The sequence below is a fragment of the Staurois parvus genome, unplaced genomic scaffold, assembly GCF_062004578.1.
Source record: "Staurois parvus isolate SC_StPar_1 unplaced genomic scaffold, SC_StPar_1.0 ptg001591l, whole genome shotgun sequence".
Classification (NCBI taxonomy): Eukaryota; Metazoa; Chordata; class Amphibia; order Anura; family Ranidae; genus Staurois; species Staurois parvus.
In genome coordinates this window covers 600,001-615,315 of record NW_028319387.1, presented here as the reverse complement: position 1 = coordinate 615,315, position 15,315 = coordinate 600,001, and the positions used below count along the sequence as shown (strand labels likewise).

Here is a 15,315-nt window from a genome sequence, read left to right as displayed (position 1 = left end):
ATACGTAAGGGGGGGATATGATCTCCCTGTATAATACATAAGGGGGATATGATCTCCATGTATAATACATAAGGGGGGGATATGATCTCCATGTATAATACATAAGGGGGATATGATCTCCATGTATAATACATAAGGGGGATATGATCTCCCTGTATAATACATAAGGGGGGGATATGATCTCCCTGTATAATACATAAGGGTGATATGATCTTCCTGTATAATACATAAGGTGGGGGGATATGATCTCCATGTATAATACATAAGGGGGGGGGGTATGATCTCCATGTATAATACATAAGGGGGGGATATGATCTCCATGTATAATACATAAGGGGGGATATGATCTCCATGTATAATACATAAGGGGGGATATGATCTCCATGTATAATACATAAGGGGGATATGATCACCATGTATAATACATAAGGGGGGATATGATCTCCATGTATAATACATAAGGGGGATATGATCACCATGTATAATACATAAGGGGGGATATGATCTCCATGTATAATACATAAGGGGGATATGATCACCATGTATAATACATAAGGGGGGATATGATCTCCATGTATAATACATAAGAGGGGATATGATCACCATGTATAATACATAAGGGGGGATATGATCTCCATGTATAATACATAAGGGGGATATGATCTCCATGTATAATACATAAGGGGGGGATTTGATCTCCATGTATAATACATAAGGGGGGATATGATCTCCATGTATAATACATAAGGGGGATATGATCTCCATGTATAATACATAAGGGGGGATATGATCTCCATGTATAATACATAAGGGGGGATATGATCTCCATGTATAATACATAATGGGGGATATTATCTCCATGTATAATACATAAGGGTGGGATATGATCTCCATGTATAATACATAAGGGTGGGATATGATCTCCATGTATAATACATAAGGGTGGGATATGATCTCCATGTATAATACATAAGGGGGATATGATCACCATGTATAATACATAAGGAGGATATGATCACCATGTATAATACATAAGGGGGGGATATGATCACCATGTATGATACATAAGGGGGGGGGGATATGATCACCATGTATAATACATAAGGGGGGGATATGATCTCCATGTATAATACATAAGGGGGGGGGGATATGATCACCATGTATAATACATAAAGGGGGATTTGGTCTCCATGTATAATATATAAGGGTGGGATATGATCACCATGTATAATACATAAGGGGGGATATGATCTCCATGTATAATACATAAGGAGGATATGATCACCATGTATAATACATAAGGGGGGGATATGATCACCATGTATAATACATAAGGGGGGATATGATCACCATGTATAATACATAAGGGGGTATATGATCACCATGTATAATACATAAAGGGGGATATGGTCTCCATGTATAATACATAAGGGGGGATATGATCACCATGTATAATATATAAGGGGGGGATATGATCACCATGTATAATACATAAGGGGGATATGATCTCCATGTATAATACATAAGGGGGGATATGATCTCCATGTATAATACATAATGGGGGATATTATCTCCATGTATAATACATAAGGGGGGATATGATCTCCATGTATAATACATAAGGGGGGATATGATCTCCATGTATAATACATAAGGGGGGATATGATCTCCATGTATAATACATAAGGGGGGATATGATCTCCATGTATAATACATAAGGGAGGATATGATCTCCATGTATAATACATAAGGGGGATATGATCACCATGTATAATACATAAGGGGGGATATGATCTCCATGTATAATACATAAGGAGGATATGATCACCATGTATAATACATAAGGGGGGGATATGATCACCATGTATAATACATAAGGGGGGATATGATCACCATGTATAATACATAAGGGGGTATATGATCACCATGTATAATACATAAAGGGGGATATGGTCTCCATGTATAATACATAAGGGGGGATATGATCACCATGTATAATATATAAGGGGGGGATATGATCACCATGTATAATACATAAGGGGGATATGATCTCCATGTATAATACATAAGGGGGATATGATCTCCATGTATAATACATAAGGGGGATATGATCGCCATGTATAATACATAAGGGGGATATGATCGCCATGTATAATACATAAGAGGGGATATGATCTCCATGTATAATACATAAGGGGGGATATGATCTCCATGTATAATACATAAGGGGGGATATGATCTCCATGTATAATACATAAGGGGGGATATGATCTCCATGTATAATACATAAGGGGGGATATGATCTCCATGTATAATACATAAGGGGGGATATGATCTCCATGTATAATACATAAGGGGGGATATGATCTCCATGTATAATACATAAGGGGGGATATGATCTCCATGTATAATACATAAGGTGGGATATGATCTCCATGTATAATACATAAGGGGGGATATGATCTCCATGTATAATACATAAGGGGGGATATGATCTCCATATATAAATACATCAGTGGTTCATATAGTGAACTCGGTGTAGAGTTATTCCCCCTGAGGTCATCACAGAGGACAAGGGGGCACTCTTCATGTCTGGAAGAAAATAAATGTAATCTCCAGATATGGAAAGGTTTCTTCACAGTAAGAGCTGTGAAAATGTGGAATAGACTCCCTCAAGAGTTGGTTGTGGCCAGCTCAGTGGATTGCTTTAAAAAAGTCCTGGATTCTTTCTTGGATACACAGAATATAACTGGATATAATATTTATAGGTAAAGCTGATCCAGGGAATATCCAATTGCCTCTCGGGGGATCAGGAAGGAATTTTTCCCAGCAGGAGCAAATGTGATCATGCTTTGCGGGTTTTTTTGCCTTCCTCTGGATCAACTGTGGGTATAGGATAACTTTTTTTTTCTGTTGAACTGGATGGACTTTGTCTTTTTTCAGCCAGACTAACTATGTAACTTATTGCCAGAACGCCTAAGTCATTTTATATGCACATCTTACTCGCACAATAACGTTTTTTGGGAAGACGAGTGCTGGCTATACCAATCCTCATCATTCACAAGCAGTTATTAGGGGCAATTACTTTTTCACATAAGGCCAGGCAGCTTTTTTTCCTTAATGAATGAAATCATTTAAAAACTGTATTTACGTGGGTTATCTTTGTGATATTAAAATTTGCTTGGTGAGCTGAATCATTTAAGTGTGATAAAATGCAAAAAAAAAAGGAAGGGGAAAATACTTCTTCACAGCACTGTATATATAATGTCCCATATCATGTTACCTTTAAGTGTTCTGCATGAACAGCTGATCTAAATGAGACAATGGCAAAATGGGTAAGCCACCCCCATGCCAGCAAAAAATAAATTCATACAAGCAACAAGTGCATACAGGTCTATACATTCCTAGCAAACAAGTCTTACGTACTGTATAAAGGCGTCTGCTTTCCCTTAAAGAGAACCAGTCACAGATTAAGCAAGCATCTGAATATAAAATCTGACCTGATCAATGTTCAGGCTCAATTTTAAAAGATTTAAATTTGCCCCTTTTTTTTTTTTAGATACAGGGTGACTTATCAGCTCAAGAATCGCCTGAAGGCCTAAGGCAGCCATTTTCAACCAGTCGTTCCATGGAACCCTAGGGTTCCACCAGAAGTTGCAAGGGGTTCCATGTGCTCTGGCTGATTGATCTTCAGTTTGACGGTGCCTGCATAGTTCCATGGCCAATGCACTTTGGAACTCAGTGGTCAGAACATCATCGGTGTCATGGCACTGACTCTGCCAAAGTGTACTGGCCATGGAACTATGCAGGCACCATCAAACTGAAGATCAATCAGCCAGAGCACATGGAACTCCTTGCAACCACTGGTGTAACCATAGGGGTCCATGGAATGACTGGTTGAAAGTGGCTGCTAATATGAATACATTGGAGCTTAGTGGTCAGAACATCATTGGTGTCATGGCACTGACTCTGCCAATGTATTCATATTAGCAGCCATTTTCAACCAGTCATTCCATGGAACCCTAGGGTTCCACCAGAGGTTGCAAGAGGGTTCCATGTGCTCTGGCTGATTGACTTTCAGTTTGATGGTGCCTGCACAGATCCATGGCCAATGCACTTTGGCAGAGTCAGTGCCATGACACCAATGATGTTCTGACCACTGACCACCAATGTATTCATATTAGCAGAGGTTCCCAAGACCTGAAAATCATTTCAAGGGTTCCTTTGGGGTAAAAAGGTTGAGAAAAGATGATCTAAGGCACAAGTGTCAAACTGTGACCCTCCAGCTGTTGAACTACAAATCCCATCATGCCTCTGCCTTTGAAAGTCATGCTTGTAACTGTCAGCCTCATGGGATTTGTAGTTCTGCGACAGCTGTAGGGTCGCAGTTTGACACCCCTGATCCAAGGTAAAACATCCTGAGCTTACACACCACCTCCCTGCTCTTAAGTGTGCAAAGCAGTGCCAAAAAATCAGAGCACACTTTGAAGCCAAGACTCACCCTAGGTTCACATCTGTGCGGGTGGTGCTGCTGCGGATCCGCATGAAAATCCGTGCAGCCGCACCACCCGCACAGAGAATTGCAGACCCGCGCTGCCCACACTGGAAAATGCAACCGTACTGGGAACCTCGACTGCATTTTCCAAAGAAGTGCCTGGACTTCTTTCCCTGCGTGTCACGGGGCACGGGAGTCCATTCAAATGAATGGGATCTCGTGCCCGTGCAAAATGTGGCCCGCACGGCCGCATACATGTGAACCGGGGGTAAAAGCTCAAGTGATTGAGAGGGAAGCAACAGAGATTTTTGGGGGCCATGATAACACAGTGGCATGCCTGCTACCCCAAAAGCTCAAAGAGGAGAGGAGTTGAATCCTAAACTCGGTCACTTGTGCGTTTGCACCAGCAACAGAACCGCTTGATGGCATTGCCCTTAACTTGGCCTCTCAGCCCCCCGGTTCTCAAGCTGAAGAGTCGGACTATGACGTAAGGCAGGCAAATATAAATCTGTAAGCATGCAGAGTTCTCATAGTTTAGGACTGAGCATTGAGCCTCCTGCATGAGCCCTGATGTACAGGTCTGATTTAGTGAAGCACAGTGGTGGCAGCCATTTTTCTGAAATAATACACACTAGAACACAGTGCAGTCCAGAAACTGGAATCAGCAATGACAGTCTGGGCTCTTTATATGTCAAGTAAAACACAAATTTTGCAGAGAAAAACACAATTCCCTCCAGGACAACTACAAACATGGCAGATCCGTACCTGCTTCTGTTCTGCAGTAACTGCATGAAGAAACACTGCACCCCTGAAATCGTTTTTAACCCTGCAGCGCTATCATGGAAAGAAACTGCAGGTAAAAATAATAGGTTCACCACCTGAACAAAATTATAAATGCAGGTAAAAAAAATGTGCATTTATTATTTTTTTTTCTAAGGAGCCTGCAGAGCATTGCATACACACTCAGCAGATCGTGGGTGCTTCCTAAGGAGCCTGCAGAGCATTGCATACACAATCAGTAGATCGTGGGTGCTTCCTGAGCCTGCAGAGCATTGCATACACACTCAGCGGGTCGTGGGTGCTTCCTAAGGAGCCTGCAGAGCATTGCATACACAATCAGCAGATCGTGGGTGCTTCATAAGGAGCCTGCACAGCATTGCATATACAATCAGCAGATCGTGGGTGCTTCCTAAGGAGCCTGCAGAGCATTGTATACACAATCAGCAGATCGTGGGTGCTTCCTAAGGAGCCTGCAGAACATTGCATACACAATCAGCAGATCGTGGGTGCTTCCTAAGGAGCCTGCAGAGCATTGTATACACAATCAGCAGATCGTGGGTGCTTCCTAAGGAGCCTGCAGAGCATTGTATACACAATCAGCAGATCGTGGGTGCTTCCTAAGGAGCCTGCAGAGCATTGTATACACAATCAGCAGATCGTGGGTGCTTCCTAAGGAGCCTGCAGAGCATTGTATACACAATCAGCAGATCGTGGGTGCTTCCTAAGGAGCCTGCAGAGCATTGTATACACAATCAGCAGATCGTGGGTGCTTCCTAAGGAGCCTGCAGAGCATTGTATACACAATCAGCAGATCGTGGGTGCTTCCTAAGGAGCCTGCAGAGCATTGCATATACAAATCAGCAGATCGTGGGTGCTTCCTAAGCCTCCTGCAGACTCTCAGCGTAGCGGTCTGTTCGTACCTTGTAGCATTGCCGTTGCTAAATCTGTCTCAGACAGAGAAAATTTGCTGCTGGAATTTCAGGCTTGGGGGGGGGGGGGGGGGGGTCACAAGTACACAGACATGTTGAATTATAGACTGCTAAATGAGAAGCAGCCTGATCTGTGTCTAATTGTGTCACTATATTACTTTAGTAATATACAGTAATATCCTCTTGCCGGGCCCACTGCTGCCTTGATGACGGAGACTAATGTCGGCCATACATGGGTCGAAAATCGACCGATTTTTCATCCGATTTTCGCTCTGTTAGTGGGTCAATGGCACCGGCCAATTTTCGTGGTTCCTCCCCTTTCCTGTGATCGGGCTTGTTGGAAAATTCGTGAAAAACGACAGATTTTCGACTCAATGATGGTCAAATCGTACGATCGGTTTTCCGAAAAGAATATGCGCATGAGCCGTGACCTGGAAGGAACAGAAGTTTCGGCTGTTATATGGGGTGAACTTTATAACTTGGTCAGCCGATTTTTGAAATCATTGATGGCACCATCGGATTACCGAGCAAACAACGTTTTCAATTTCCAGACGAAAAATTGTTCGGAATTCGACCCATGTATGGCCTGCATAAGACAGGAAGGTGGCATTTTACACTCGTGTGACAAAAGTTCACAGTTCTGCCCACAGGCCACCTGCCTTTCTGAATTTGACTAAAATTTTTTAAATAAAAGGCGAACGGTGTGGTGTTATAAATCGGTTAAGCATCCAAGAGTTTACACATAAGTGCAAAGAAAGCATAAACATCAGTGAAAGACTTATATTTATCAATTCCCTGGAGAATTCAGGCCGTTTTGGATGCATAGTAGGTGACGATTTTATTCTTTTATCTGGTGTTTCCATAATTTTGTCCAACACTTGTAACAGTCCTTCAGGCTTCACAGGCGTACTGAATTCTATGCTATGGGCCCTTGCACACTGCTCTGTTTTGGTCCACAGCAACCAAAAATAGAAAAAAATTCTGCATATGGACCATACTTTACTCTGCATGCATGTATACATGTGCCAATGTGTACATGTGACCTGGACCCTATGTGCTTCTGCTTAGGGCTGACATGTAAAGAATAGTGTGTAATCAACGCTTTAATCGTTTATTCAACGGTGAGGTCTTTCTGCGCATGAGCCGCCATTCGGGGTTGGCAGGTAAACAATAGTATATAATCAGTGGGCTCACTATAGTTTACATACTGGCCCTGAAGGAGTCATTCATGTGGCAGCGGTGCTTGGTCAGCATGTATGCCTTGCAGTTCTTATGGAATTGGAAGAACGCCTCTCCGTTCTTATGGAATTGGAAGTACGCCTCTCCGTTCTTATGGACCTGGAAGTACGCCTCTCCGTTCTTATGGAATTGGAAGTACGCATCTCCGTTCTTATGGACCTGGAAGTACGCCTCTCTGTTCTTATGGAATTGGAAGTACGCATCTCCGTTCTTATGGAATTGGAAGTACGCATCTCCGTTCTTATGGAATTGGAAGTACGCATCTCCGTTCTTATGGAATTGGAAGTACGCATCTCCGTTCTTATTGAATTGGAAGAACGCATCTCCGTTCTTATGGAATTGGAAGAACGCATCTCCGTTCTTATGAAATTGGAAGTACGCCTCTCAGTTCTTATGGAATTGGAAGTACGCCTCTCAGTTCTTATGGAATTGGAAGTACGCCTCTCAGTTCTTATGGAATTGGAAGTACGCCTCTCAGTTCTTATGGAATTGGAAGTACGCCTCTCAGTTCTTATGGAATTGGAAGTACGCCTCTCAGTTCTTATGGAATTGGAAGTACGCCTCTCCGTTCTTATGGAATTGGAAGTGCGCCTCTCCGTTCTTATGGAATTGGAAGAACGCATCTCCGTTCTTATGGAATTGGAAGAACGTATCTCCGTTCTTATGGAATTGGAAGTACGCCTCTCCGTTCTTATGAAATTGGAAGAACGCCTCTCCGTTCTTATGGAATTGGAAGAACGCCTCTCAGTTCTTATGGAATTGGAAGTACGCCTCTCCGTTCTTATGGAATTGGAAGTGCGCCTCTCCGTTCTTATGGAATTGGAAGTGCGCCTCTCCGTTCTTATGGAATTGGAAGAACGCATCTCCGTTCTTATGGAATTGAAGAACGAATCTCCGTTCTTATGAAATTGGAAGTACGCCTCTCCGTTCTTATGAAATTGGAAGTACGCCTCTCCGTTCTTATGAAATTGGAAGTACGCCTCTCCGTTCTTATGAAATTGGAAGTACGCCTCTCCGTTCTTATGAAATTGGAAGTACGCCTCTCCGTTCTTATGAAATTGGAAGTACGCCTCTCCGTTCTTATGAAATTGGAAGTACGCCTCTCCGTTCTTATGAAATTGGAAGTACGCCTCTCCGTTCTTATGGACCTGGAAGTACGCCTCTCTGTTCTTATGGAATTGGAAGTACGCATCTCCGTTCTTATGGAATTGGAAGTACGCATCTCCGTTCTTATTGAATTGGAAGAACGCATCTCCATTCTTATGGAATTGGAAGAACGCATCTCCGTTCTTATGAAATTGGAAGTACGCCTCTCCGTTCTTATGGAATTGGAAGTACGCCTCTCAGTTCTTATGGAATTGGAAGTACGCCTCTCAGTTCTTATGGAATTGGAAGTACGCCTCTCAGTTCTTATGGAATTGGAAGTACGCCTCTCAGTTCTTATGGAATTGGAAGTACGCCTCTCCGTTCTTATGGAATTGGAAGTGCGCCTCTCCGTTCTTATGGAATTGGAAGAACACATCTCCGTTCTTATGGAATTGGAAGTGCGCCTCTCCGTTCTTATGGAATTGGAAGAACACATCTCCGTTCTTATGGAATTGGAAGAACGCATCTCCGTTCTTATGGAATTGGAAGTACGCCTCTCCGTTCTTATGGAATTGGAAGTACGCCTCTCCGTTCTTATGGAATTGGAAGTGCGCCTCTCCGTTCTTATGGAATTGGAAGAACGCATCTCCGTTCTTATGGAATTGAAGAACGCATCTCCGTTCTTATGGAATTGAAGAACGCATCTCCGTTCTTATGAAATTGGAAGTACGCCTCTCCGTTCTTATGAAATTGGAAGTACGCCTCTCCGTTCTTATGAAATTGGAAGTACGCCTCTCCGTTCTTATGAAATTGGAAGTACGCCTCTCCGTTCTTATGGACCTGGAAGTACGCCTCTCCGTTCTTATGGAATTGGAAGTACGCATCTCCGTTCTTATGGAATTGGAAGTACGCATCTCCGTTCTTATTGAATTGGAAGAACGCATCTCCATTCTTATGGAATTGGAAGAACGCATCTCCGTTCTTATGAAATTGGAAGTACGCCTCTCCGTTCTTATGGAATTGGAAGTATGCCTCTCAGTTCTTATGGAATTGGAAGTACGCCTCTCAGTTCTTATGGAATTGGAAGTACGCCTCTCAGTTCTTATGGAATTGGAAGTACGCCTCTCAGTTCTTATGGAATTGGAAGTACGCCTCTCAGTTCTTATGGAATTGGAAGTACGCCTCTCAGTTCTTATGGAATTGGAAGTACGCCTCTCCGTTCTTATGGAATTGGAAGTGCGCCTCTCCGTTCTTATGGAATTGGAAGAACGCATCTCCGTTCTTATGGAATTGGAAGAACGCATCTCCGTTCTTATGGAATTGGAAGTACGCCTCTCCGTTCTTATGGAATTGGAAGTGCGCCTCTCCGTTCTTATGGAATTGGAAGAACGCATCTCCGTTCTTATGGAATTGAAGAACGCATCTCCGTTCTTATGAAATTGGAAGTACGCCTCTCCGTTCTTATGAAATTGGAAGTACGCCTCTCCGTTCTTATGAAATTGGAAGTACGCCTCTCCGTTCTTATGAAATTGGAAGTACGCCTCTCCGTTCTTATGAAATTGGAAGTACGCCTCTCCGTTCTTATGGAATTGAAGAACGCATCTCCGTTCTTATGAAATTGGAAGTACGCCTCTCCGTTCTTATGAAATTGGAAGTACGCCTCTCCGTTCTTATGGAATTGGAAGTACGCCTCTCCGTTCTTATGGAATTGGAAGTACGCCTCTCCGTTCTTATGGAATTGGAAGTACGCCTCTCCGTTCTTATGGAATTGGAAGTACACCTCTCCGTTCTTATGAAATTGGAAGTACGCCTCTCCGTTCTTATGAAATTGGAAGTACGCCTCTCCGTTCTTATGAAATTGGAAGTACGCCTCTCCGTTCTTATGAAATTGGAAGTACGCCTCTCAGTTCTTATGGAATTGGAAGTGCGCCTCTCCGTTCTTATGAAATTGGAAGTACGTCTCTCCGTTCTTATGAAATTGGAAGTACGCCTCTCCGTTCTTATGAAATTGGAAGTACGTCTCTCAGTTCTTATGGAATTGGAAGTACGTCTCTCAGTTCTTATGGAATTGGAAGTACGTCTCTCAGTTCTTATGGAATTGGAAGTACGTCTCTCAGTTCTTATGGAATTGGAAGTACGCCTCTCTGTTCTTACAGATACCTACGAGATGTATGTTCCTATAGGAGTTCAGATGCAGTACAGACAACACATTACGCAGGATCCTGCTACATATTCAAGAGTCTGCGTAAAAATAATATAACCAAGGCCTTACACTGAACTGCTCGTTGGCTGCAGTAAATCTTTGCACTGTTCTGACCCCCAGGGCTGTCAATGGATCCTAGTGAATGGACAAGTCTGCTTTCCAACGTGATCTGGCTGCCCCCACTGTGCCGGGTGACAGACACACTGCAAAAACTCTAGCCACGGAAGCAAAGCATGCAGGGAATCACAAAGAATACAAACCACAAGACGTTTATACAGGAGAGAACACAGCTTTCCAACCTGGGCTTCAGCACAGACAATTTCAGAGAGAAGCCTTTCCTGCGGTTAGCATGGAAATTAAAGAGATGGAGGGATGAGAACAGGAGGAGGAGCGGGAGATTTATAAATGCAGAGGAAGAGGAAGAGAGCATTATTAAAAGGCCAATACTGCGTCTGCTCAGGGCTAGAAAGGGTGTCCTCAAGGCAATGCGGCAATGGAGAGGAAACATTATATGGAAAACTCACCTGGTGACGTCAGGGGCTGTGTTGGGTCTTACATGCTTCATGATGGTCTGTATCCAGTTCCTCCGGATGCCTGATGTCATCGCAGACAGAATGAATTCCCCTTCTTTAGTCTGAACAAAACAAAGTTCAATATTTGAATATTGCCTCATTCTCACATACCCAACCACAGATCATCATAAAAGCCCTGTCTTTTCTCCTAAGTGCCCCTGTCACACACACATGCAGTGCAGGAAGATATTCTGTTGGATCTAATATAGTTCTTCAGGAAACGAATGACACCACATGATGGCCCTATTGGGCATCCCTTGTTCCTAGCTAAGTAAGGCTACTTTCGCACTGATCCGTAGCAAAAATGAGCAAAAAAAGCTAATTTGTTTCGCCAATTTTTTGCGGTGCATATTACATAGGACGTGGGACTCGAAAACTGCATCAAAAATGCAATGCCGCATTTTCTATGCATTTCAATGGGGAGGTGCATTTTCGGTGCAGTTTTTTTTACCACACCAAACCTGCACCAATAATGCAGCAAACAGGATTTTACTAAACGCAGCAGACCCACAACAGATAAGTGTTGAAAGTTATTATTTTATTTCAGGTACTTATATAATGTGAGTCCACCATTCACATTTGTGTCAATATTTGATTCCATCTTTTCATGTGACAACACTGAAGAAATGACACTTTGCTACAATGTGACGTAGTCAGTGTACAGCTTGTATAACATGTAAATTTGCTGTCCCCTCAGAATAACTCAACACACAGTCATTAATGTCTACACCGCTGGCAACAAAAGTGAGTCCACCCCTAAGTGACAAGGTCCAAATTGGGCCCAAAGTGTCAATATTTTGTGTGGCCGCCATTATTTTCCAGCCTGGCCTTAACCCTCTTGGACATGGAGTTCATCAGAGCTTCACAGGTTGCCACTGGATTCCTCTTCCACTCCTCCATGATGACATCATGGAGCTGGTGGATGTTGGAGACCTTGGGCTCCTCCACCTTCCGTATGAGGATGTCCCACAGATGCGCAATAGGGTTTAGGTCTGGATACATGCTTGGCCAGTCCATCACCTTTACCCTCAGCTTCTTTAGCAAGGCAGTGGTCGTCTTGGAGGTGTGTTTGGGGTCATTATGTTGAAATACTGCCCTGCGGCCCACTCTGTGAAGGGAGGGGATCATGCTCTGCTTCAGTATCTCACAGCACATGTTGGCATTCATGGTTCCCTCAATGAACTGTAGCTCCCCAAAGCCGGCAGCACTCATGCAGCCCCAGACCATGACACTCCCACCACCATACTTGACTGTAGGCAAGACACACTTGTCTTTGTACTCCTCACCTGGTTGCCGCCACAAATGCTTGACACCATCTGAACCAAATCAGTTGATCTTGGTGTCATCAGACCACAGGACATGGTTCCAGTAATCCATGTCCTTAGTCTGCTTGTCTTCAGCAAACTGTTTGCAGACTTTCTTGTGCATCATCTTTAGAAGAGGCTTCCTTCTGGGACGACAGCCATGCAGACCAATTTGATGCAGTGTGCGGCGTATGGTCTGAGCACTGACAGGCTGACCCCCCCCACCCCTTCAACCTCTACAGCAATGTTGGCAGCAATCATATGTCTATTTCCCAAAGACAGCCTCTGGATATCACACTGAGCACGTGCACTCAACTTCTTTTGTTGACCATGGGGAGGCCTGTTCTGAGTGGAACCTGTCCTGTTAAACTGCTGCATGGTCTTGGCCACCGTGCTGCAGCTCAGTTTCAGGGTCTTGGCAATGTTCTTACAGCCTAGGCCATCTTTATGTAGAGGAACAATTCTTTTTTCAGATCCTCAGAGAGTTCTTTGCCATGAGGTGCCATGTTGAACTTCCAGTGACCAGTATGAGAGAGTGAGAGCGATAACACAAAATTTAACACACCTGCTCCTCATTCACACCTGAGACCTTGTAACACTAATGAGTCACATGACACTGGGGAGGGAAAATGGCTAATTGGGCCCAATTGGGACATTTTCACTTAGGGGTGGACTCACTTTTGTTGCCAGCGGTTTAGAACCTGATAGCACAAGGTTGGAAGAGCACAATTTTCTGCCGTAGTACCAACAGTAGCCTTCACTGGAACATCTGAAGTTGATCATTTGGAGGGTATATGTAGACAGAACAGGTGACATTTTTGGGTAAAAGGCTACAGAAGACAATGTGGAAGAATGTTGTGTTACTTTAGTCATAGCGTTCCTTACATGAATTTGAAATCCATAATTCCTCTGCACTGGAAACTCCGTGACATCGTAACAAGTTGACAAGTCGATCTCCCCATCCAAGTCGGCTGCCTGTTGGAGCAAAGACTGTAAGAGGATTCCAGAAAGAGGAAACATAAGAGGATTCCAGCAAGAGGTAATATAAGAGGATTCCAGTAAGTGAGTGAGAAGAAGACAGACTGGGAAGCAGTGTTTACTCACCTCTTCTGCCACGGAGTCCCTGTAATACCTCAGATTCTGATCTGTCAGCACAAACCAATGTTTCTTCCACTAGAAAACATGCAGCAGAAGGTTACAGAAATTCGTCAACATTATTGCACATTATTGTAGCACTATGGGCTAAATACCGAAAAAATATAGAATGCAAAATCGTGGGTAAATCTAAACAGTTGCCTTCAATTCTATTAAAAGGCATTGTAATTGGCAATATTCTACCTTTAACCTCCTTGGCGGTACGATTCTTTCCGATTTTTTGTGCTGAAAGCGGTACATTTTTTTGCATGGAAATATGTAGTTTTTTATTGTAGGCTGTAATTTTTAGGAACTCACTGAAATCTGTCCGAACAAGAGTCTAGTAAACATCCCGGGTATGATAAAACTTGAAACACGAAATCATAAATTATAATTTAATAAATAATCATAAAAAATTATAATATAATAATAAATTTAATTCAATAATATAATCAAACCAAAAACACTGAAATTTGAAATACAGAGGCAAATTCGCACATCGCTGAGCAAAGTCGCAAAATCGTTTTCAGTGTCTGATGACGAATTTCCCCCACGAATCATTATCACTCAATTCTGCAAGTGGTTCTGATTTACGATCGCTGTTCTCTAGCTGTTCTAAAACCGCTTTTGATGTAAAGGGACGCTTTTTGGACGCCATGGACTTTTCTAAGTTTCCAGGCAGAAAGAACATTCAAAATGTAGGCAGGGCGCCGGACAAAGCAGTAGGGACAAAATATATGTGAAATGCATTGAAATAGCAATGACAGCAAAAATGACATTTTTAAAAAAAATTCAAATTTCCCGCCGGTGGCGCCCGTACGTCCTGACGTCACAGGGACCAGAACACAGAAGCCGGATGCCGGTATCGGCCGGAGGAGATGGCCGGGGACGCTGCAGGGGACACATTGTGGGAGTGAAGGACAAGGTAAGTGCTGCAGGGACCCCCAGAGCAGTGCCGCATGGTAAGCCCGAGTGTAGCTCGGGGTTACCGCTTTTGGTATAGAAATTTTACCCCGAGCTACACTCGGGAATACCGCTAGGGAGGTTAATGCCGATATCTAAAGGTGTACGTCATCCCTTCCTTCCAGCAGGTCAAGACACAACCATACCCTCAAATCAGTGTTGTCACCATTTGTGTTTGCCATTCTGGATCTGCAGCACCACGTGGTGATGTTACTCAGGCTTTCATCAAACCTTAACCCAGTCATAGATGGTGCGAATTTCCTTTTTCCAACCACGAGTTGCAGGAAAGAAAACCACTCAATTCCCCCCATCAACAGTTCCAATCTGTGGAGCTATTTTGTTCTCCTGGCGGGAAAGGGGAGCCATACCAGCTGGCAGAACACTCAGTGATTACTGCTAGCAGCTATAGCCATTGGCAATAATCACATCAAAAATCTGACAGGCTGGATGTACCCAGGTTGATAAATCGATTGTATCTGCTGAACCGGCCAAGATTTGAACAGTCTATGGCCGACTTTAGCTTCAGACTTGCCACATAACAGTATACTACGCCTAGACCCCATCCAACACTCCCTAAATGTTACTAACTCCGCCTGCTGACACACCCCAT

At 43.4% G+C, this 15,315-nt stretch overlaps 1 protein-coding gene across 7 annotated transcripts in view; it reads right to left on the bottom strand.

Annotated features, from left to right (window-relative positions):
* Positions 1-15,315, bottom strand: part of MPRIP (myosin phosphatase Rho interacting protein) — a 277,723-nt gene that overhangs the window by 59,041 nt on the left and 203,367 nt on the right. For all 7 annotated transcript variants that reach the window (XM_089662965.1, XM_089662962.1, XM_089662960.1 and 4 more), the window contains exons 11-13: positions 13,713-13,781; positions 13,494-13,583; positions 11,257-11,366 (exon numbers count right to left, since the gene is read on the bottom strand). In XM_089662965.1, coding sequence (XP_089519091.1) covers positions 11,257-11,366; positions 13,494-13,583; positions 13,713-13,781 — 269 coding nt within the window. The remainder of the gene's footprint in view (positions 1-11,256; positions 11,367-13,493; positions 13,584-13,712; positions 13,782-15,315) is intronic.